Below are 26,169 nucleotides of genomic sequence, written 5' to 3' on the forward strand. Positions count from 1 at the left end.
TGAAAAGAATAAATTTGACAACATAAAAAGTAAAACATTACAGCATAGTAAAATATACCATAAAATAAGTAAAAACAGACAAATAGCCAACTGGGGAAAAATATATGCATCTTATACATATAAAGAAATCCTTTGAGAAAAAAGCCAGCAACACAAAAGAAAAACTAAAGCCCATGAATGGACAGTTCAGGAATTATAAATGGTTCTTAAAAAAAAAAAAAAAAAAAAAAAAGGCTCAACTCTCATCTCAGAATAAGAGAAGTGCAAAATAAAACAATGGTGTACATTTTTCATGATCAGTGTTAGCATAATCATAATGTAAATACTGACTTATTAAAAACTGTAATATAAACTTACTAGAGGTTGGGAAAGGAAGTGATTTGTAGAGATATATGTAAGAACGCTAAATTTTTATTTACCATAGCAGCAGAATCACTACATCACATCTAAAACTGATAAATCATGTAACTTCAGTTATAAGCATTTTATTTAGAAATACCAGAAGAAATAGTTTTAATTCATTTTACAGGCCTTTCGGAATGATTTAAATTTTTTAAACTATGTTCATAAATTACTTGTACTGGGAAAAAAGATGTTATAAAAGTGACAATTAATCTACCTTAACTGCCATGAAGAGCTCTTCTTTAAGTTGTGCAGTTTGCTCAGGTGAGAGCTATAAGCAAACAGAAAGTCAAAAGTGAAATGTTAGACTTACATCAAAGCTCCAACAAGACTAGGGATAAAGAAATTTTGCCTTGAGCAATCACATACCTGCAAGGCTAGAATTGAGGTGATGCTTACTGCCATTGTTTGCATCTTGGGGTTTTCATGCTTACAGAGCCATCTCATAACAAACTTGGCAGCATCAAACCTAAAAAACAGTATTTTTCTCACAGTAAAGCTTGTGACCCTGTATGTGCGAAGTGAAGAAATCATTTAGCCTCCCCAATAAATCCTGTTTAACAAAAAATAGTCTTGGACTTCTAAAGCCTCAGCTATGAAAATCAAGAGCACTTGGTAAAAAGATCAGAAGAGGAAAAGGACAATGTGCAAAAAAGAATGTGAGCAAAATGCCCTAGATTTAAAGAAAGATGGACAGATTCAAGAAAGATTTATTTTTTAGCATTTGATTTCTACTATGATGGGACTGAAAAAGGAAATAAGTTCCTCAAGAGGTAATAACTGATAATCTGAATTGTAGATATTGCTAAAATGCCACAGGAAACAAATCACTAAGCAGACAGAACTCATGCCCTTTTATAGGCGCAGTTGTTCCTCAGCTCCAACTGGTGATTGCCATACAGGAATGAAGACTGACTTGAGAAAGATCTTCCAATTCATCAAGAGAAAGGGGAAATACAGATTTCTTTTTTTTTTTTTTAAATGAGGAAGACCACTTTCCCTACTCTATTTTTAAAAGTCAATTCCCATTTTAAGTACACACTTTAATTAGATTTGAGAATGGCTTAGCCTACAACCCTGCATCCACAAATGATATAGGCTTTGTTCATGTCAAACTGTGCTTAATTTTCCTGTTGGCAGCAACTATGTTTTTGAACTCACAAATCTGAGAGATTACAACAGCCTCAAGAGGAATCACTCTGGAGTCTATGATGATGATTTTTAAAATTACTATCAGTAAAATAATAATAAAAAGAATAGCTAATATTTAGAACAGCTTATAGGTCTAAGCTAGGCACTGTGACAAGTACCTTATAAACATTATCATATCCAATCTTCATTAAGAGTTACTATTTTGCAGATGAGGAAACTAATGCAAAGATAATGGAACAGCTAGAACTTGATTCGATGTTTGACTCTCTGGAGCCCATGTTCCTCCCACCCCCACTGACCTGAAATGGAATTACACTTGGTAGACATTTGTAAGTACAGTACTTCTAAACACTTCTTGGAAGAAGCTCAACAGAACATTCTCCCTAAACACCTTATCCCAGTCTTAATTAGACTCTTGCTAGGCTAATAACCAAAAGACAACAATGCTCAGAGTAACAGTGATCAACACCCCAAAATCAGATAGTTAAATTTTATACTTGCCTGTCAAATGGAACATCCACAAGAATCCTGGAATTGGTTAAGGAGAGAAGACAGTTCTTCTGTAACTTTAAGGAAATAAAGGAAAACAATTCTGAGCAAATGTATACTCATTCTAAACAAAGGTTTTAAGCATTTGGAAGGTGCTATCAATAAGCTTTTCTTATTGAGAGCTCAATGTGTACCTGACCCTCTCCAAGTTCTTCATTTAATCTTATTAAACTCTGTAACATTCACCTTTGCCTAAAGAACAATCTTTTTCTTTTTTTGGCAAAGAGACAGTCTACCTTACCCCTTAACCCCTGGAACGCTGCCTGCCTGTGTGTCAGTCCAAATTAATTACCAGAAGCCTTGCCCATCTACTGAAAGACAAATGTCCTTCCTAGAACTAATAGCTAACTTTGTGATACAGCTTCTACTTTCTAGCTACGATTGCTAGGGGGTGAACTAGGCCTTTACACGTAGGAAACAAAGAGAAAAGGCCTCCTGGGAAAGGCATAGGAATAGAAAAATGTAACTTCTCTTCGAAATGCCATGAGTAGGCCAGTATGACAGCAGTATAGTGTTTGAGGCAGGGGTAGCAAATCTGAAATGCCAATAAAAACTAAGCAGTAACATAAACAAGTGAAGAAGGCTGAGTGTAAAACAATGGGGCAGTGGTAGGAATTGCCACAAACTGGAGAATTTATGGCCTTTTACAGGGGCGGCTGTTACTCAACTCCAAATGATGATTGCCATGCAGGAATTAAGATTTAATTGAGAAGGATTATCCAACTTTTCAAGAGAAAGTGGAAATACAGATTCTTTTAACAGAGGAAACAGTTCCACTGTTCCCTCTTCCAATCAATCCCAACCTTGCAAATCCCAGCTCAAGAAAACTACAGCATTATAGATTACTCTTTTCTAAGGTTTCACAGAAATAAAATTATACAGTATCTACTCTTTTATGTCTGGCTTATTTTGCTTAGCATATAATGTTTTTGAGATTCATCCATGTTGCACGTATCAGTACTTCATTCCTTCTTATCACCAAGAAGCATTTTCTTATATGAATATAAAACAATTTGTTCATCTGTTGCTGGACATTTGGGAAGTTTTCAGATCAGGGAGGCTATGAATAAAGATATTATGAACATTTGTGTATAAGTCTTAATATGGTTACATGATTTCACTTCTCCAGGAGTGAAATGACTGGGTAATATGAAAGCTGTATGTCCAACTTTTAAAGAAATTATCAGACTGCTGAACTGGTGGTTGTATCATTTTACACTGTTAACATCAACACATGAGAACTTCAGTTGATCTACACCCTTGTCAATACTTGATATTGCCATTTTAAAAATTTCAACCAATCTAGGGGGTACGTAGTGGTATCTAGGTGTGCAGTGGTATCCAAGTATGCCTTTAATTTGCATCTCCCTGATAAACAAAGACACTGAGTATCTTTTCATGTGCTCATTTGTCATCTGCATATCTTTGGTGAAGTATCTGTTCAAATCTTTTGCTTTTTTAAAAAACTGGCATTTTTGTCTTATGCTACTGAGTTAAGAATTCTTTATATTCTGGGTAAAAGTCCTCTGTCATATTTATGAAATAAACATTTTCCCCAGCCCCTGGCTTACCTTTTCATTTTTTAATGTCTGTGTGTATGTTTGAGCAGAAGCTTTTAATTTTGATGAATTCTAATTTATTTCTTTTCCTTTTTTTTTAACATTTTTTATTGAGTTATAGTCATTTTACAATGTTGTGTCAAATTCCAGTGTAGAGCACAATTTTTCAGTTATACATGAACATACATATATTCATTGTCACATTTTTTTCGCTGTGAGCTACCACAAGATCTTGTATATATTTCCCTGTGCTATACAGTATAATCTTGTTTGTCTTTTCTACATATGCCTGTCAGTATCTACAAATTTTGAAGTCCCAGTCTATTCCTTCCCACCCCCTCTCCCCCTTGGCAACCACAAGTTTGTATTCTATGTCTGAGTCTCTTTCTGTTTTGTATTTATGTTCTTTTTTTTTTTTTTTTTTAGATTCTATATATGAGCAATCTCATATGGTATTTTTCTTTCTCTTTCTGGCTTACTTCACTTAGAATGACATTCTCCAGGAACATCCATGTTGCTGCAAATGGCATTATGTTGTCTTTTTATGGCTGAATAGTATTCCATTGTATAAATATACCACATCTTCTTTATCCAATCATCTGTTGATTGACATTTAGGCTGTTTCCATGTCTTGGCTATTGTAAATAGTGCTGCTATGAACACTGGGGTGCAGGTGTCTTTTTGAAGTAGGTTAACCCTAATTCTTATATATATTTTATTTCTTATTTTTTCTGTAACAAATATGAATTCCTTTTCTAGTCTCTCTCTTTCTCTTGGATAGGATGAAAAATCAGAACTAAATAATACCTACTTTTCATATATTTGTCCTGAAGTAAGAAGCACAAATATTCAATTCAAATTACCTGCTGGTAATGGGGAAAATTTTTCAGAGCCTTGAAAAGTAGACAGGTAACCTCTGACAGCAGACGAACAGGCATCCCCTTGGCCAGGCCCTGGCGTGTTAAGTTGAGGGCGCAAGCACTGGCTGTGAACTGTACTGGAAAATCCAATGGATGATTCCGCATTCCTATAGCCACAAGCTGAAGATAAACTTGTTTTTAGTGGCATATGACAACATTAGCATTCTTTATACACTCCTGTTTTTGTCTTAGTTGCCAAAAATATTTGCTCCTCAGGACAAAAAGTTAATAGATATCCCCCACCCTCAGCACTTATTTTTTAGGACATCAGCAATACCTTCCAATCCAAATGCAGACATTAACTAGCTGTGTGACTTTAGGCAAGTCACTTCCTTTCTCTGGACCTCTGTTTCCTCATCTGTGATTTCAAAATCATTTATTGAGCCTCCCTCTATCTAAGGCATTCTGATAAGCACTACAGGGAACACAACATGGATCACTTACACCCTATCCCTTAGCATAAAGCCCTGTGAAAGAAATAAGCTATGGAAAAAATAGCATTGTTAGGGACGTGAAAAAAAGCACCATAAAAAAAAAAAAGCACCATAAAAGAGGTATAAAAAAAGTACTATGCCAAATAGCTATGCAGGGAGCAATCATTTCTGATACAGAAGCCAAAGACTTCACACAAAGCACATTTAGGCAAGTTCTCAGGATTTGGACAGGAGATAGAGGTAGGAGTAAAATGGAGAAGGAATTCCTAGGGAAGGGAAATGTGACAAGGAGAAACACAGGGTGGACAAACAGATGGGATGAATCCACCAAGAAAGGAGGAAGAAATTTGAATCTGGAAGAATTTGAAAAGCGGTAAAACCTAACATTAGAAAGGTAAGTAGAAGACAGACTGTAAAACCTAGAAACAAATGTAAAATGAAGATGTTGTACTAGACTTAGACCACACCTGCTCTAATATTTAGGGACGTGATCCATTTCATTTAATAGTCCCATCTCACCTCAGAGACCAGTCTGCTGATATACGCATGAACCATGGTTTTGAGACACCAGAGCCCCTCACTTTGACAGCAGTGTGAAATCAGACCTAGAATATACTTCTAATATGGAAAATGCCTTTTTTCTATATTGCTCAACTGCTCTTAGGATTTCAATAGACCTCCATCATCGGCAATGTAAACATGTAGAAAGCAAAAGAAACATGATGGTGTTTAAGTTAAAAAAATCATACAATCATAGATATGAAAAGGAATTTTAGAACATGCAATTTAATCTCCTCATTACCGATGGGAAACAAAGATCCAGAGCTGTTTCCTTTATAAAATACTGCTTTTAAGTATGACTATATCTAATCTCCCATGAGTGCAGAAATAGCCCTCTTTTTATGGAACTGCAAAGAATTACAAATAATAAGGACAAGGTGACTTTAAGACTCTTCATTTTTATGTTAGTTCCATTTAATTTTAAAAAACTGCAGTTTTCTTTCCCAAACCACTTAATACTGCCAATTACATTTAATATAAATTCATCCTTCTATAAACCAAAGAAAAATATGGCCCTATTGATACTGGTAATTTTACTTTATTTACAAAATATTTTAAAATGATAGATTTGGCTATCTTCAATTATTGTTATTTTGTTACATTCTTATTGGAGATACTGTTGTGTTTTCTTTCAGAAAATTATATTTAAGATTTTTAAAGAGTAAACAAATGAATAAATAAAAAACAATGTTTAGGGCAAAGTGAATTGATGTTTATACATTAAGTACTGTTTTAGGCAAAATAGTGCAATGGTTCTATAATCGTCTTCTAAGACCAAATCCAATAATTTTGATGATTCAAATGGATTCTGATGCTCAAAACAAGAGATAATCTGTCAGTTTAAATCTAACATTGTTTCCTTTCTCTATGAGGGCACTTTGACTCACAGTAGAATAAGGCATATAAGTTACTGTATTCAGTGTGTTTGGTGAACAACTTTAATTGAACCAAGTAAAAGTGATAATAAAAACTACATTTTTGAGGTGTAGTTACCTTTAATATAGCAGGCATGGTTACCTGCATTGAAAATGTCTCTGTGAAGAGCCTGTAGAGGGCTTCCTTCATAAAACATGACCTATTCCTATACCGGTTCAGTGCTTCTGAAATCTGAGTCATATTGGCTCCTCCAGCAACCTGGAAAGCAAAGATGTTACCAATAGGATTCACCATTCCTCTTCAAGCATAGGCTTTTAGGGACCTTGAGTATTTGAAACAATAAATATTTGATTAAATGTTTCAGGAACCTTACAAAGTTGATCTCATTCAATCATAATTCTGATAGGTAAATGTTCTCCTCAACCTCATCTTTACAGATGGGTCCAGAGAAGTGATAGACGCTGCTAAATGTAACAAACCAATTAAAGCAGTAGGGCAAAATTCATACCATCTCTCTACAACTATATTACAGCTGAGACCTCAACTGAACAATGAATAGCATATAAATGTTTCAGCAACCAATAACCATGAGTACATGTCTTCTACATACTCATACAGGATAAATTAGACAATAAAGACAGGAAAAACCCACATAAAATAACTAAAATAAAAAAGGAGTTGACCTTTTATAGTACTAATTTATTTAGTTATTATTTATTTAATATAATTCTCCCTTGCTACCACTGAAGTAATAATTTCAAAAAGTCTATATATAGACTTTGAGTCAGAAGGATAATGGTACCCTATATAAAACTAGATATGACCCAGTTTTCAGCATTCCTGGGTGGTGAAGAAAAAGAATAAAATAAAGAAGTAAAATTCAGAATCTTACAAAATGAAAAGAAAAACAACCCTTCTCCTCTCTACCATGACCAGCAGTAACATTATCACCCACTGAAGAAACATCACATCACTAAATTGACAGAAGAGTGCTTTTGAATTAGGAACCCTGTCAATTAAATGCCAAGAAATAAGAAGATTCAAACCAATTCCACATACAGCTACTGTTAAAGAATTTTTAAAAAAAAAAAGCAAACCCACACTTTAAAGCTGAGAAAAACCCATCCAATAAACAACAACAAATCAGAAGAAAAATGTAACACTTTAAAGTGAATTAAATATTCTTAATAAACATTTTGGGATATGAAAAAATACCTCCAACGAAAAGATGAAACAAGGGTTCATTAAACTTGGGAAAGAAAAAGACAAAATCATATCAAAACCAAGTTACAAAGCATCGAAGGAAGAATAGAGTTGAATAAAATTTTATTAAGAGGAAGAAATGCAAGAAACAAGAGGCGGAAATTTTTTAAAAGAAAGAAGTAAAAAAAAAAAAAATCTAAGATTGAGTGCTGATACAGAAAAAAGACAAAGAAGATCCAACACACATATACGTGAAGTTCCTGGGTGGGAAAATGAATATTTAAAACTACTATCAAGGAAAACTTTCCAGAAATCAAAAAAGACCTAAATCAACACACTGAAAGAACCTACCAAGTATCTGGGAAAACTGACCCAGATCAAGTCTGACACATATCACAGTATAAGTATTAAATTTAAAGGTACATAAAAAAATCTTCAGGGACTCCACATAAAAAGATCAAACAAATTAGAGCATTAGATGGTCATATGACTTAACAAGCAAAATACAGAGAAATGTAACAGTGGAGAAGCATTTTCAAGAATAAGGAAAGAAAAGGGTAAACAAAGGATTTAATAACCACACTTACAACTTCCAGAGGAAAGTTTGGGCAGTAAACTATGGTTCATTTCCATCAATTTCACCTCTTACCACAGTAACAGCTGTTCATGCCCTCCTACCTGCAACCACCAGTACGTGTTCCTAGATCTGCCCACACTTAGCTTGTGGGAGTCCTGGACTCTGTCCTCAAATATCATGGATCTGCGCTCTGATCCCCAATTGCTGCTTCTGACAACAGGTACAAAGAGGGGACAGCCACTGTGTTGCACCCCCTTGTCAACTGTTCAAAGCACCTGTCCCATCAGCTAAAGTAACTTCCAGGGGATTTAAAGGGCTAGTGCCCCTCCCCTTTGTTTTTCTTTTCCCCCTTTTAGGAGACAGAGGTTGATGACTAAGACATTCAAAACAAATGTATATACAAAGAAAATTCCTAAGTGACTGCATATGCCCAGGAAAAGGCTCAAAAAAGACCTAAAAAGCCTTACAGTTTATACTTTGGGCTGATTCTTGACACAGATCCAAAAACCAAAAACTTCAAACCCTAGGGAAGAGAGAGAATCTGATTTCCAGAGTTACCATATTATTAGTTTTATATGTCCAGTTTTCAACAAGAAAATCACAAAGCATACAAAGAAATAGAAAGTATGGTCCATTCAAAAGGAAAAAAAGAAAAATCGAAAGAAACTGTCCCTGTAAAAGACCTGATAGCAGGTCTACAAGACAGACTTCAAAACAACCAACCTAAAGATGTTCTACGAACTAAAGGAAAAATGTAGGTTAAAGTCAAGAAAATGATGTATTAACAAGAGAAAACTCAATGGAGACTAAAAAAACTAAAAAAGAATCAAAAGGAAATTCTGAAGCTGAAAAGTACAATAATTGAAATTTTAAAAAAAAATCACTAAAGGGATTCAAGACAGGTTGGGGCAGGAAGATGAAAGAATCAATACACTTGAAGATAGGATGCTGGAAACTGTGTCAGAGGAACAGAAAGCAAAAAGACTGAAAAAAATTAACAGACCCTAAGGAACCTGTGGGATACCATTAAACAGATAAACATATACACTTTAGAAGTCCCAGAAGACAATTAAAGTGGCAGAGGATATTGGGAGGGGTGGGGAATAGATGCAAAGTCTCCAAATTTGGTGAAAGACATGAATACAAACTTTCAAGGAACTCACGGAACTCCAAGCAAGATGAACTCAAGAACACTCACAGCAAGACACATTATCATCAAATTCTCAAAGGTCAAATATAGACCTTCGAAAGAAGCAACAGAGAAGCAAATCATCACATACAAAGAATCCTCAATAAGATTATCTGCAGATTTCTCATCAGCTTTGGAAGTCAGAAGACAGTGGGGGTGGGTAATAGCTCAGTGGTAGAGCATATGCTTAGCATGCATGAGGTCCTGGGTTCAATCCCAGTATCTCCATTAAAAAAAAAAAGTTCCAAAAGACAGTGGGCTGATATATTCACAGTGTTACAAGAAAAACATTGTCAACCAAGAATCCTGTATCTGGCAAAACCGTTCTTCAAAAGTGAGGAGAGAGACATTTCTATACGAACGAAATCTGAGAAAGTTCATTACCACTACACTTGGCTTGTGAAAATGCTCAAGGGTGTCCTGCAGGGTGAAATGAAGGAACACGAGGCAGTAACAAGAAGCCATGTGAAGAAATAAAGCTCTCAACAGACATAAATACAAGGGCAATTACAAAAGCTAGTGACATTTTTTAGCCTGTAACTCTACTTTTTTGTTTTCTACATGATTTAAGAAAGAAATCCTTTTTAAAAAGTATTAATCTAAAAGCTAGTGCTGGGGGGAGGATATAGCTCAAGTGCTAGAGCACATGCTTAGAATGCACAAAGTCCTGAGTTCAATTCTAGGTATTTCCGCTAAAAATAAATAAATAAATAAACCTACCCCCCCCCCAATAACAAAAATAAAATAGATTTTTTAAATTAAATCAAAATTTTAAAAAGTTAGTGCTGTTACTTTGGGTTATAACTCCAAATTTTATTTTCTACACAACTTAAGAGAAGAACACATTAAAAATCATTTTTATTTTATGCTTTGGGGCAGACAATGTATAAAGATGTAATTTGGGGGCATCATCAATTAAAAGACATTGGGACAGAGATGTAAAGGAATAGTTTTTATGTTATTGAAATTAAGCTAGTATAAATTTACATAAGAGTGTTATAACTTTATGATGTTAAATGTAATCCTCATGGTAACCACAAAGAAAATAGCTATAGAATATACACAAAAGGAAATGAGAAAGGAATTTAAACTATCAAAAAAAAAAATCAGCTGAACAAAGAAAACAGTAATGCAGGAAATAAGAGACAAAAAAAAAAAAAAAAGCTATAAAGCATATAGAAACCAAAGAACAAAATGAGAAGAGTTCCTTCTCATCAGTAATTACTTTAAATGTGAATGGATTAAACAAGCTAAACCAAAAGCTGGCAGAAGGATGGAAATAATACTTGTTAAAGCAGAGATCAATGAAATAGAGAATAGAAAAATAATTTTAAAAATTATTGAAACCAAGAGTTGATTCTTTGAACAGACCAACAAAACTGACAAATGGATGGACTAGGAAGAAAAGAGACTAAGAAAAAAAGGGCTCAAAATACAAAAATCTGAAAGGAAAGTCAGGACATTACTACCAATTCAACAGAAAAAAAACAAAAACAGGATTACAAGAGAGTACTATGGACAACTATACCCCAAAAAACTGGAAAACCTAGATGAAATGGGCAAATTTCTATATACACAAGATCTAATAAGACTACATCATGAAGAAATAGAAAATTTAAATAGACCTGTAACTAGTAAGAAATTTGGATCAATAATCAAAAATCTCCCAACAAAGACCTGGTTGGTTCACTAGTAAATTCTACCAAATATTTAAGGAAGAATTAATACCAATCCTTCTCAAAATTTAACGAAAACTGGAGAAGGAACACACTCTTGACTCATTCTATGAGGCCCACATTACCCTGATACCAAATCCAGACAAAGACACTACAAGAAAAGGAAACTAGAGATTAAGACTCCTTATAAACAGAGATTTAAAAATCCTCAACAAAATAAGGACAAACTAAATTCAGCAGCATTTTAAAAGAATTGTATACCATGGCCAAGTGGGATGTATTCCTGGAATGCAAGAATGGTTTAACATATGAAAATAAATGTACTATATATACCACATTAGCAGAAGGAAGGAGGGGAACACATGATCATCTCATTTAATGCAGAAAAAGCATTTGAAGAAATTCAACACCCTTTCTTGGCAAAACACTCAACAAACTGGGAATAAAAGGAAACTACCTCAATTTAATAAAAGCCATGTATGAAAAATCCACAGTGAATATCATACTCAATGGTGAGAGACTGATCACTTTTAAGATGAGGAACAAGACAAGGACACCCACTTTAATAACTTCTGTTGAACACAGCAATGAAAGTTCTAAACAGAGCAATTAGGCAAGAAAAAGAAATAAGAGGCATCCAAATTGAAAAGGAAGTAAAATTATCTGTTTGCAGATTATATAATCTATATATGTAGAAAACTCTAAAGATTCCACCAAGAAAAACCACAAAAACCAAAAATCTCACCCATTAGAGCTAATAAATGACTTCGGCAAAGTTACAAGACACACACAAAAATCAGCTGCATTTCTATACAGTAACAATGAACAATCTGAAAAAGAAATTATGAAAACAACTCTATTTACAATAATACAACAAAGTACTTAGAAATAAGCCAAGGAGGTGAAAGACTTACACAATGAAAACTACAAAACACTGCCAAAAGAAATTAAAGACATAAATAAATGGAAACAGTATCACTTGTTCATGGATTAGAAATCTTAAAATGTCAATACTACCCAGAGTGATCTATACATTCAGTGCAATCCCTACAAGCTTCCAATGACCTTTTTGGCAGAAATACAAAAACACATTCTAAATTTATATGGAATCCCAAGGGATTCACATGTCCTGATTTCAAAACTTTCTACAAAGCTACAATAATCAAAACACTGCTGCATCAGCATAAAGACAGACGTACAGACCAATGGAATAAGATAGAAAGCCCCCAAATAACCCTTCATATATTCAGGCAAGCGATTTTTGACAAGGGTACTAAGGCATTTTGGTGGGGAAGGGACAGTCTTTTCAAAGAAGTAGTGCTGAGAAAACTAGATATCCACATGCAAAAGAATAAAGTTATGGAACCTGACATAAAACCATATACAAAAATCAGATCAAAATGGATCAAAGACCTAAATTTAAGACCTAAAACTGTAAAATTCTTGCAAGGAAACATGGGGCAAAAGCTTCACAACATTGGATTCAGCAATGATTTCTTGGATATGACACCAAAGGTACAGGCGACAAAAGAAACACAGACAAACTGGACTTCATGAAAAAAGACAACCCACAGAATGGGAGAAAATATTTACAATCAGATATCTGATGAGGAATTAATATCCAGAATATATAGAGAACTCCTGTAAGTCAACAACAACAACAAAACAAACAAATAAACAACCAACCTGATTCAAAAAATAAGCAAAAGACTTCAACAGACATTTCTTCAAAAATAAACCAGTGGTCAACAAGCTCCAGAAAAGATGTTCAATATCACCAATCAGTATAGAAATGTAAATCAAAACTTCAGTGAGATACCACCTCACACCATTAGGATGGCCATTATTGGGGGGAAAAAAAGCGTTCGCAAGTACGTGAAGAAATTGGAACATCTGTGCACTGTTGGTGGAAATGCTGTAGAAAACAGTATGGAAATGTCTCAAAAAATTAACAGAATTACCATATGATCCAGCAATTCCACTTCTGGGTATATACCAAAAGAATTAAAAGTAGGGTCTCAAAGAGGTATTTGTATACCCATGTTCATAGCAATGTTATTCATAATAGCCAAAACATAGAAGTATTCCAAATGACCATCATTAATAAATGGATAAGTAAAATGTGGCATATACATGATGGCTATTATTCAACCTGAAAAAGGAAAGAAATTCTGTTGTATGCCGTAACATGGATGAACCCTGAGGACACTATTTTAAGTGAAATGAGCCAGTCACAAAAAGACAATTACTATATGGTTCTACCTATAGTGTAGTCAAAATCATAATAACAAAAAGTAGAATGGGAGTTGCCAGGGTCCAGGGAGAAGGTCTAATGGGAGTTAGTATTTAATAAGTATAGAATTTCAATTTTACAAAATGAAAAAAGTTATGGAGATGAATGCTGGTGATGGCTGAACAATATTATGAAGGTATTTGAAACCACTGAACTATATATACTTTAAAAAAGTTAAAATGGTAAGATAAGTTTTATTTTATATGTATTTTACCTCCAATGCCCCACCACAAAATGGGAATATAAACTGACATAGGGTGATCTCCGAGACATACTGCTAAGTAAAAAAAGCAAAGTACAGAATATATCTGCTATGCTACCTTCTGCATAAGGAAATTTAAAAACCTAAATACTTGTGCTTAGTACTGTGACTATGCCTTTAGTTAAGAAGAAAAAGAAGAGGGGTGGGTATAGCTCAGTGGTAGAGTGGGTGCTTAGCATGCATAAGGTCCTTGGTTCAATCCCCAGAAACTCCATTAAAAATAAATAAATCTAATTACCTAACCACCAAACAAAACAAAACAAAATTTTTTAAAGGAAAAGAACTGCAAACAAATCTTGAACTTTTCTTTATAGGTTTGTGTTTCAAAGTAGTATAGATACAGCAATTCTGAAACTTCTAAATGTGTTGTAGGATTATGCAAATATGCTGATGCTGTTGGGAGCCAAGGTTCTCATTGTGGAAAAGAGAGAGACAAACACAGAATACATGAAAAGGCAAAAAAGAATGGTGTGAGGATGGACATTTGGAAGTGGTACTTTTAAACTTATTTCACATATTTCTTAGCTTTGTTAGCCGGAAGGGCTTAAAAACACATTTAGTACACAGCTATTGGTTTCCTAGTAAAAGGAACCAGAGCTTCTGGGAGAAATGTCTGATTTCAAAAGCGAAAACAGGGAAGAAGCCCAGAACATCTTAGTGTGCCAGATGTAAGTAAAGTAAGTAAAGAAGTAATCAAAATAACAACAACAATATGGGGGCATGTAAAAAATGACACAGGAGCCACTTTCAAGGAGCTCTCGTTGGACAACTTGTGGCAAATTGAGCATTGAAATTATTAAGAACATTATGAATTATAAACCACCCAAAACAACAGGAATCAATGAGTCCAAATGGAGGATAAATTAGACAAGTAAGATGGAGAAGGCAAGGGCTCTTCCTTACAGAATGCCTACTACTAAGTGTAGAAGGAGAGCTGAAGTTGGAAAAATCATCACTTTGCAACTACTGCAGTAAAGCTTGGTTCAGGCAAGAATCATCACAGGATTCTAAATCTAGATCAGATAGTTTGATGAGGACCAGGATTTTGGTATAGTCCTGGAATATCTTATAAATCACTTATTATTGCAAGAAGAATAGTGATTATCTTTGTAGCATAGAAACAACACAATATTATATAGATAATATTTTATCTATACCTAGATATTTTATCTAGTATCGGAACATTACTCTGACCATGTGATGAAAATTAACATGACTGATGAGGGACACTGTGTGCTTCAGGATGTCATACACTTGAGAAGGACACAACATTCCTTATGTGGTATTCCGGGCAGAGAAGGAAGAACCTGAATGTAATTATGAGGAACATCAGACAACCCCAAAATGAGAAACATTCTTCAAAAAGGCCAACAAAACAGAGCTGCTCTGTATTCTTCAAAAATATCAATATAATAAAAGACAGGAAGGACTAAGGAACCCTTCTGGTTTAAATTATAAAGAAATATGACAACTGAATGCAAAAATGATCCTGGACTAAAAGGACAGATATTTCATCAAGGGCATTACTGGGATAATCAACACTGGAAATATATATAAAAGTATTACTTCCATATTAAATTTCCTGAAATTTGATAGCTGCATTGTGATCATTAAGGAAACTATCCTTGCTCTAGGAAATACAAACTAAAGTACATTAAGGGGTAGACGGGAATGATGTACGCAACTTACCCTCAAATGGTTCAGGAAAAAAACTCGTGTGTGTGTGTGTGTGTGTGTGTGTGTGTAGACAGGATATGATATGATAAAACAAATTGGCAAAAAGTTTAAAACTAGTGATCTGTCAAGTTAAAAATTATTTCAAAAAAAATTTTCAAGTACTATATATAGATCAATGGCCCAAGGAGCTACACATTCCTAAGAATCTAAACACTGGATATATTCTAAAAATTTTTTAAAGTTTATGATCATCCAGATCTAAGAGCTGAAAGAGAACCAAAGGATAAGACACAGTAAGACCAAGCAGAAGACCAGACAGCTGGTGCATCATCCTCTCTCTCCTTGGCTTCCTATAAATGCCATTACAAAAGAATCTTCATAAGGGATTCTTACGACACCCCATCAGTGGATCAACAAGGATTTCCTAGCAAATGAAAATGTTACATGGCTTTCAGTAGTAAAGGTGGGTGCCCTTCTCCATCCATTTTAAAGGGATTGAAATACATGTTGCCCATCCTAACTTTGGGTGGAAGAAATAACATATTTGTTGTGTTAGAAGGTTTTCACTAACACTTAATTTCATCCCTTTTAATTTAAGCAAAATTTAATCAGCACAAGCAACAAAAATACTTGGTATATTTTACATCTAATTTGAGAGATACTTAAATATAAGATTTTCTGAAACATACCTTTTAAAGTCACCATACCTTACACTCCACATAAGTCTGAATTAAGATCTTTAGAGTTTCTTGGTTTCAGGAAGATTGTGGTCTCTCCTCTCCATTCCCACTATATCCAACATTATATAATGCATAATTTAAATTTTTCAAAATAAACTAAACTTACAAGTATAGTTTACTGAAACAAAACTCATTTTCTTTTGGGGTCCCCACTCTGATAGTATCCTAACTACATGCATAATCTCTCTATAGAATATTCCAGCACTTCTCCCATGTTACTGTATATACCATGAGTTAATGTGTCAAAATATATTTTTTTAATTGCTGTGGTTTTCTGATCACTGTGACATGATATGCCATTAATCTGACATAGGCCTAGATGTACATTCCTGATAAACAATTCTCTACTATATACATTTAATCTGAAAGTTTAAATTATCTATTTGTAGCTTCCACCTTCATTAAGATGCTAGAAAGTTAAAAGAACTTTAGAATTATACAACCATTGCTATTTTCAAATCAAAAGAATAAAATGTGAAAACAACTAATGACTGCAAGTCACTTTACTCTCACACTTTAGGAGGAATTACATAAGTATAATTTAATTATTTTTTTAAAGGGTTCTTTTAAGGCAGTGGTTCTGAACCTTGGCTGCACGTTAGAATTACGGAGTTTTCAAAATCTTGATGCCCAGGCCAAGTCCCAGACTAATTAAAGCAGAATCTCTGGACCATGGGACACAAGCATCAGGATATTTTAAAACTTCCAGAGTGATCAGAATGTACAACTGAGGTAGAAAGCCACTGTTTTAAAAAAGAAATATTTTAGGACATAAATATTTAAATATATGCTGTTTTAAAAATAGCACCATGAGAGGCTATAAACACACCCTAGCAAATTTTCTTAAGGCGCTTTTAAAAATTGTTTTTTTGTCATACCTTCACCAAAAACAGTGTTAGGCATATTGATCACCTGCCTTACTAACTATACCTAGCTGTTAACAGAGGTGAAGAACACTAGTTTTAGAGTCACAGACTTGGATACAAGTCCCAGTTCTACCATGTAACAGTTCTATGACTGTGGATAAGTAGCTTAACCTCCCTGAGCTTCCATGTCCTCATCTGAAAAATGGGATGATTAAAGCATAAAATAGTGTGCAAAATATGACATCTGGCACCTAGGAAGTAAAGTATAAATGGCTCTGCTTATCATTACCAAGCTAGACTAGAAGACGAGGAGGCTAGGACTTTATCTTGTTTAAGGTTGTATTTTCACAACCTACCACACAGTAGCTACACAATTCTTAACTGTTAAGCTCCTTAAGGATTTTTTATCTGTCTTTGTAACTCTAATGCCTAGTACAGATTCTGATACACAACAAAGGTTTAATAACGTTCTGAACAAATGAAACAAACTTATTTCAGGTAAAAACAAACCCTCAAGCCTTGCTCTGTAGAAAAGAAGTCAGAATATCCAGCATCTGTAGCCAGTAGTCCCACAAATTGCATTGCAGGCCGCTGCTGTATAAACAGTTCTACAGCTCCATCAGTGATGCAAATGCCCCCAGAAATGTCCAGTGACACAATATTAGGCAGAATATCCTGCTGCTGTAGCAAGTGAAAAGCTAGATCTGACTTGAGTTGCCTGTGATCAGAAATATCAAGGTGATGCAGACATTTAAGTTCTCTAATGACTGCGAGAATCTGTGGTTTGGTCATGGTCAGGCATTTCAGATAATGCATTGTGAGAGATTTGAGTCGATCCTTACAAGTAAGGAGTGCAGAGATGTTAGTGACCAGAGTATTAGAGATATCCAGGCTTTCCAGTTTTGGTAACTGAGAAACATTAACCAGGTCTTCACTGTGAAAACAGACATTGAAAACACTTAAAACACGAAGACCAGTGAGCTGACCAAAGAACAGCAGCCCTGAATCTCGAGGGATGCTTGTTGAGTCCAACAGGAGACACCGGAGGTTTTGCTGGATCCAGCTATTGCTGCAGAGTCCACTTAAGATGTCTGGGATTGGGAGGTCAGCATGTACTGCAGTAGCGTCCAGTTCAATGAGTTTGTGATGGCAGAAGGCTTTTATGAATGCAGCTGTAGAGATCTTAGCTTTCTGAATATTGACCAGCTTCAGTTTCATTTGGTTGCCTTGGAAAATGCTCGCTGTTCTGTCAGTCAGCTTGCCTATAAGAGAACCAGAACCAGCTTGTAACAACTAAATCTCATGCCTTTCCCAGGAGGCATTATAAGCCAATGAACTTTGACAGATACTAATAATAACAATAATAACTACATTTACTGCTTACTCTGTGCCAAGCATTGCTCTAAGCCCTTTACTCAGATTATCTCATTTGGTCTTTGCAAGAATACTATAAAGCAACTATTATTATTACTACCTTACAGTTGAGGAAACTGAAGCTTAAAGAGGTTAACCTGCTCAAGGTCAAAATGTGTGGCAGAATCAAGAATCAAAACCAGTTTGACTCTAGAGCCCAGTTTTAACCATAGCAACCTTATTCACAGAAAAAAAGAACAAAATAAAAGAAGTAGGTAAGTATAGTATACAAATATACAAATAGTACTACTAATGATTACTTTTAACCAAATTTATAAATAGGTTTTGACAAGTCACCTCTCTAGACTTCATTTTCCTCATCTGTAAAATGAGTGGGTTACACTAGATTTCATATAGAAAAGATTTACTGAGCACCTTTTTTGTGTGAGATCCTGTGTTAAGTAATAGGCACACAAGGTAAAAGGTAATTAGACATCTGTGACCACAAAGAATTCAGTCTGCACATCAGGTAAATAAATGACAACAGTATATTGTACACACAATAGTGTTATTACATGCAATAATGATTCGTACCAGGTATTGAATTAATACAGATGAGGTTAACTTTGGGGAAGGTTTTGAAGACTAAACATCCATTTTCCCAGGAAGGTGAGGGGTAGAAGAACACGCCAAAGACATGGAGGCACAGAACAGCAGATTATTCAGGATGACCCTAAGTAGGTCAGCACTACTGGAACATAGTGTACAAGGGGAGACATGGATGGAAATGAGAATGGAGAAAAAGGTAAAAGGCAGATGGTACCTCTACACAACTAGGAAACTCAGACATTTACCCTATAAACAATAACTCAAAATTTGTAAGCAAAAAATGAAGTCATAATTACATTTTTAGAAAGACCAACTATGTAATAATATAAAGGAATTAGAGATTATTAATGATTTTAATGATGAGATATGAAAGTTTAAATTGACAAAACATGGTAGCTAAATGAACTGGGGAAAAGAACTGAGGAAAAAGGTGCATAAACTGACTCATAGGTTCTCAGTTTGAGCTGGGCTATGCTACAAAGACAGGAAAAAGGAACCCCTACACTTAAGGCTTTGAGGAGGAACTTAGTACATTCATTCACACATTTATTCACCAAATACTGAGTGCTCAAGGTGTGCAAAGTGCTATGCTAGATGCTGAGAATGGTGAATGAGACAGACATGGCTCCAGCCATCATGGAGTTTATTTACATCCTAGAGGGAGAATACAGATACAAAAGAATATAGAACAAGCAGAATACTACTAACATTTAAAATGTAGCAAGTATTCTAAAGGAAACAAACAAGAACATAATATAGGGGTGAGGAAAAGGAGGAGGAGGAGGACAAGAATCTTCTGTCTCTCAGTGAGGTTTGAGGAGGTGACATTTAAGCTGAGACCAAAAGGATATGGAAGGCAAAGGCAGCTGTCACTCCAGATGCAGGAAAAGAGCTAAAGACCTGATATGGGAAACAGCTTGGTTTTTTCTGTGAAATGAGAGAACCAGGATGGCCAAAGCATAGTGGTGAAGGGGAGACCAGCATCTGACAGGTTAGAGACAGAGGCAAGAGTCAGACCTTGCAGGCCAGGGTAAACATTTGGCATTTTACCCTAAGTACAAGGAGAAGCCTTTAAAAAGCAACAGAAGTGTGGACAGATCTGATTAAGGTATAAGAGGACTGTTCTCTGCTGTGTGGCAGAGCCTGGAGAGGGGCAAAAGGTAAGGAGACCACTTGGGAGGCCAGGAGAGACGAAGAAGGTGTCACTGACAGGGGCTAGGAGGAAAAGAACGTTTGACATGTGTGTTATGAAGGTAGGAAATGTTTCAGGAGAATCAAGGTTAGAGGGAAGAGGAATGCAAAATGGCTCCTAAGTCACTGAACAACTAGGTAGATGGTCAAACCACTTAAGATGGGGGGAAATGGAGTGTAGCAGATGCTGTGATGTGACACCAGATCACCTTTAGAAATAAAGGACTTACTAGAGCCCTGGGAATGCTACCAACTGACAGCCCTCATCTATAGGGACTGCATCAGCTGAAAAGAGTTGCTTTACCCAAGGTCACACCCCTTTCCCATGGAGACTCACATCCAAAGACTGTTTTGGGAGGTATAAAGATCCAGCCCTCACCAACTCAACACAGATCTGAGCAGTTATTCTATCTTCAAGACTCACCACAAAATCAGCCAAGGTCTTCTAGATTCTATATATTTTAAACCCACAAGACTGAAGCATAAACATTTGGAATTAATAGGCAAGGAGACAGTATTTAAAAGCACAGGAATGGATGACATGGGAATGTAAGAAGAAAAGAAACAAGGACCAGGTACCAAAAAGCACCCACGTTTAAGGTCAGATAATAGAATGAGGAATAATAGTCATGATAATAACTAACAGTTCTTGAATGTTCTAAACATTTTAGATATATTAACTCTAAATCCTCATAAAACCCAATGAGGTAGACAGTTTTATTATTAGTAACATTTCACAGATGAGATGAGGCACAAGGGAACTTAAATAACTGGCCCATGGAAATGGTGTGCAAACCCAAAGAGTCTGGCACCAGAGCCAGAACTCATAACCTTTAATCTGTACTGCCTTTCCAGTGAAGCTAGATAAGGAGAGACAAGCAGCAGCCATTGAGGTAGAAGAAAACCAAAAGAATACGATGATTCAGTGGCCCAGAGAAGAATTACAGGATACCTAGGAGGCATCCTGGATACGTGATCCTGGAGCTTAGAATAAAGTCCACACTGGAAACTCTGGGGAAGTGGTAGCTAAACCAAAGAAAATTAGCCAGGGAGTGTACAAAGTGAGAAGGGTACCCAAGCTAAAACCTTAAGGAACACAAAGCACTTAAGTTACATACAGGAAAACAGAAGGATACAAAGGAAATTATGGAACAGTAATCAAGGATAAAATTTAAAAAAACAGAAAAACAAAGTACTCTAAGCCAGGAAGGTTGAGAATAATAAACACTAAGTCAGACCTACAAGACCGCCTGATGATTTAATAAATCTAAGCAGGTAATGACTAAGTAAATCTATGGCCACCAAAACCAAAAAACCAACCAAACACCAACCAGACACCAACCAGACACCAGACATCATTAACATCCTTAAGAAGTATAGGGCACTACCAAAAGCATCAAACCTGAACCTGAGTAAGCCTCTAAATTTCCAACTTATAGGAATTACAAGCATCAGAGGAACGTGTCAAATCATAGCAGAGTCAAACAATGGCAAAACCCAGATTATAGGACACTTCACAGAACAAATGACCAGTTTATTTAAAAAACAAAATAACTGGAAAATCCCAAAATACATGGACTTCTAAACAACACATGAATCAAAGAAGAAATCTCAAGAGAAATTTTAAAATATTTTGAACTAAATGAAAATGAAAATTTATCAATATCTGTGGGATGCAGTACAGGCAGTGCTTAGAGGGAAAGTTGTAGCACTGAATGCATATATTAGAAAAGAATCAATAATCTAAGTTCCTACTTTAGGAAACTAGAAAAGAAAAATAAATCAAAAGTAAGCAGAAGAAAAACAAGAATTAGAGCAGAGGGAGTGCCATCAGCAATATGGCAGAGCAAAACGATATGTTGGTCTCTCTCCTTCAATCTACAATCAGTAAAACATCCACAATGCACATGCAAACAGCTCATCACCTCAATATCAAAAAAACAAACAAACCGATCTTAAAATGGGCACAAGACTTGAACAGACATTTTCTCTAAAGAGGACATGCAGATGACCAACAGGCACATGAAAAGATGCTCAACATTGCTAATCATCACAGAAATGCAAATCAAAACCACAATAAGATATCACGTCACACCTGTCAGAATGGCCATCATCAAAAAGGACACAAGCAACAAATGCTGGCAAAGATGTAGAGAACAGGGAACCCTTTGACACTGTTGGTAGGAATGTAAACTGGTACAGCCACTGAGGAAAACAATATGGAAGTTTCACAAAAAACTAAAAATAGAACTACCATATGACCCAGCAATTCCATTCCTAAGTATATATCTGAAAAAACCAAAAAACACTAATTTGAAAAGATACATGCACCCAATGCTCGTAACAGCATTATTTACTACTGCTAAGATATGGAAACAAACTAAGTGTCCATCAACAGATGAATGGATAAAGAAAATGTGGTATATATATACAATAGAATACTACTCAGCCATAAAAGAGAATGAAATCTTGCCATTTGCAACAACACAAATGGACTTGGAGGGTACTATGCTAAGTGAAATAACTCAGAGAAAGACAAATACTGTATAATATCACTTATATGTAGACTCTAAAAAACACAACAAACAACTGAATATAACAAAAAAGAAGCAGACTCAGATACAGAAAACAAACCAGTGGGGAGAAGGAAGGAGGAGGGGCAATACAGAAGTAGAGGATTAAAAGGTTCGAACTATTATGTATAAAATAAGCTACAAAGATATATTTTACAATACATGGAATATAGCCAATATTTTACAGTAACTATAAATGGAGTATAATATGTAATAACATAATAATAAATAATACTGTACATCAACTATACTTCAATTTAAAAAAATCCACAATGAAAAAAAGGTCATGGCCCAACACCAGGAAGCAAGAGAATTCCACACACCAGTACATCTAAAGGTAGAGGAACTGGGGGAAGAGTTGGGATAGCATCTGCAAACATGATCATGTGGCCATGGCAGCTATGCCTGCAGCCTCAGAGAACAGGGTAGCAGCAGGGGAGGCAACGCATACAGCTTTGGCCTCCTGGCTGCAGGTGAGCCCATGGCCACAAGGATTTGAGCAGCAGTAGTGGGGTCCTGAGACTCCATCCCTCCAGCCACGAGGCACCCACAACTCTGGCCCCTCACCACCCTCCAACTGCAGTGGTGGAGCCCATGAACCCCACACCACCAAAGAAGGCATCCACATGACCTCAGCTCCTCCTTCACTCCCCTTCTCAAACCACAGCTACAGAGCCAGAACTCAGGGGATCCCAGAAAGGATGAAAGCCGCCACCATCTGGGTACCCCAAGTAGCAACATCAGTGGCACTGGCAACAATAAGACACCAACGACTCTGGAGGCACAAGAAGAGATAACAAGGACACTGGAAGACACCTCGGACAGAGGTGGTAGAGGGTGGTAAAAATATAACCAGAGGCAGCTCAGATAAGAGAAACCAAAAAAAAAAAAAAAAAAAAAAAAAGTGTGGTATAGTGCCATCTACTGGAAAACAAAAGAAAGATCTCTAATTTCCAATGTGTGAAATCATTAGGATCAAGTGGAAATGTTTGTTACTTCAAATGTGCTGGCAGAGCAACATCAAGCACCATGAAGAATCACAGTAACACTATATACCACACAAAGAAAATGACAATTTTTCAGAAACCAAACTTAAAGTCACTGAACACTGCAATCTAACTAATAGAGAATTCAACATAGGTGACATGAAGAAACTCAACAAGTTACACAAAACTCAGAAAGGCAGTTCAATGAGCTCAGGATATAATTAATGAATGGAAGGAATACTCTACCAAAGAGACTAAAACTCTAAAATAACCAGAAAGAAATTCTGGAGCTGAAGAATTCAATAAATGAGAAAAAGAATGCATTAGAAAATATTGGAAATAGAGCAGACCACCGGAAGAGAGACTTAGCAAGCTCAAAGACAGGAAAAGAGAAATAATATAAGAGAAGAGGGAAAAGAGATATTTTTTAGAAAGGAAATTCTCCAAGAACTATCCAACTCTTTTTAGGAAGGGTAACATTAGGGTAATGGGTATCCCAGAAAGAGAATGGAGGAAAATGGAGCAGAGTTTCTTTAAACAAAAAATAAAAAGCTGGAAACTTTCCAAACCTAGAGAAGAAACTGGACATACAAGGGATATACAAGTCCATGAAGCTAAGTGAATATCTAATTACCTCAATGCAAAAAGACCTTCTCCAAGACACATTACATTAAAATCATCAAGTCACTGACAAAAAAAAAAAAAAAAAAAAAGGTTTTAAAGGTAGCCAGAGAAAAATGATGATAATCTACAAAGGAACCCCCAGAAGGCTATCAGCAGATTTCTCAGCAAAAATTTCGCAGGCCAGGAGGGAGGAGAATGACATTCTCAAAATACTTAAAGATAAAAACTGTCATCCAAGAATACTCTATCCAGAAAAGTTATCATTCAGATATAAAGGAAAAATAAAGACTTTGCCAGATGAATAAAAGCTAAGAAAGTTCATCACCACCACCTACCTTACAAGAAATGTTGAAAGGAGCTCTTCTAAGGGGGAGAGTATAGCACAAGTGGTAGAGCGCATGCTTAGCATCCATGAGGTCCTGAGTTCAATACCCAATACCTCCTCTAAAAATAAATAAACCTAATTATTTCCCCTAATGCCCTAAAATAAAAATAATATAATAATTAATTAAATGTTTTAAAAAAGAAAAGAAATGAGCTCTTCTACCAGAAACAAAAAGACAAAAGTACACAGAACTTTGAGTAAGATGACAGACAGAATCAGAAAATTTTAACTGTTTATCTGAATAGGTTTTTTTTTTTAATGGAGGCCCTGGGGATTGAATCATGCATGCTAAGCATGCACTCTACCACTGAGCTATATGAACCCCCCTGAATAGCTTTTAAACACTTTATTATAGCATAAAGGTTAAAAGAGGGTAAAAGGGCATAAAAAAATAACTATAGCTACTTCAATTTGGTAACAAACTCCTAACATAAAAAGGATAATCTGAAATAAGAAAAACACAAAAGTAGAAGAGGAAAAGGACAAAACCCATCTAGGTAAATGAAGATAAGATGCTATCAGAATAAAAAGGACTATTTTATCTATGAGATGTTTTATACAAATCTCACAATAACCACAAAACATGAATCTAGAACAAAGAAACAAAATATAAAAAAAAGAGGAAACTGAGAAAAACATCATAGAAAAACACCAAACCAAAATGGCAGACAGAAACACAAGGAAAAAGAAACATTAGAGATATAGAGCAGCCAAAAAAACAAAAGATAAAATGCCATTACCAAGTCCTCATCTGTCAGTAGCCATCCTAAATGTAAATAGATTGAATCTACCGATCAAAAGTCAGAATGGCTGGATGACTTAAAAAACATGGCCAAACTATGAGAAAATAGCAAAGCTGGAGACAGTACATTCCCTAATTTCAAACCATATTACAAAGCAATCAAAATGACATGATACTGGCAGAAAAACAAAGATCAATGGAACAGAATTGAGAGCTCAGAAGTAAATCCATGCACATATGGGCAATTAATTTACAATGAAGGAGCAAAGACCATACAATGGAAAAAGAATAATCTCCTCAATAAATGGTGTTGAGAAAACTAAACAACTACATACACAAAAATTAAGTTAGGCTACTATTCATACTATACATTAAAAAAATCAACTCAAAATGGATTAAAGACTTGAAACCATAAAACACTTAGAAGAAAACATAGGTAATATGCTCTTTGGCATCGTTCCTAGCAGTGATCTTTCTAGATATATCTCCTTACGCAAAGGAAACAAAAGCAAAAATAAATAAATGGGACTGTATCAAACTAAAAAGCTTCTGCACATCAACCAAATGAAAAAACCACACACCAAATTGAAGATATTTGTCAATGATATATATTCTATAAGGGATTAATATCCAAAATATAGAAAGAACTCAACAACAAAAAACCAAACAACCCAATTAAAAATTGGGCAGAGGAACTGAATATTTTCCTAAAGACATATGATAGCCAACAAGCACATGAAAAGATATTCAATATCACTAATTATTTACGA

At 35.4% G+C, this 26,169-nt stretch overlaps 1 protein-coding gene across 1 annotated transcript in view; it reads right to left on the reverse strand.

Annotated features, from left to right (window-relative positions):
* Positions 1-26,169, reverse strand: part of ZYG11A (zyg-11 family member A, cell cycle regulator) — a 55,227-nt gene that overhangs the window by 12,385 nt on the left and 16,673 nt on the right. The window contains exons 3-8 of the mRNA XM_031465146.2: positions 17,447-18,198; positions 6,571-6,711; positions 4,526-4,702; positions 2,056-2,120; positions 772-871; positions 620-673 (exon numbers count right to left, since the gene is read on the reverse strand). Of these exons, the coding sequence (XP_031321006.2) occupies positions 620-673; positions 772-871; positions 2,056-2,120; positions 4,526-4,702; positions 6,571-6,711; positions 17,447-18,198 (1,289 nt within the window). The remainder of the gene's footprint in view (positions 1-619; positions 674-771; positions 872-2,055; positions 2,121-4,525; positions 4,703-6,570; positions 6,712-17,446; positions 18,199-26,169) is intronic.

Source organism: Camelus dromedarius, chromosome 14 (genome assembly GCF_036321535.1).
Source record: "Camelus dromedarius isolate mCamDro1 chromosome 14, mCamDro1.pat, whole genome shotgun sequence".
Lineage (NCBI taxonomy): Eukaryota > Metazoa > Chordata > Mammalia > Artiodactyla > Camelidae > Camelus > Camelus dromedarius.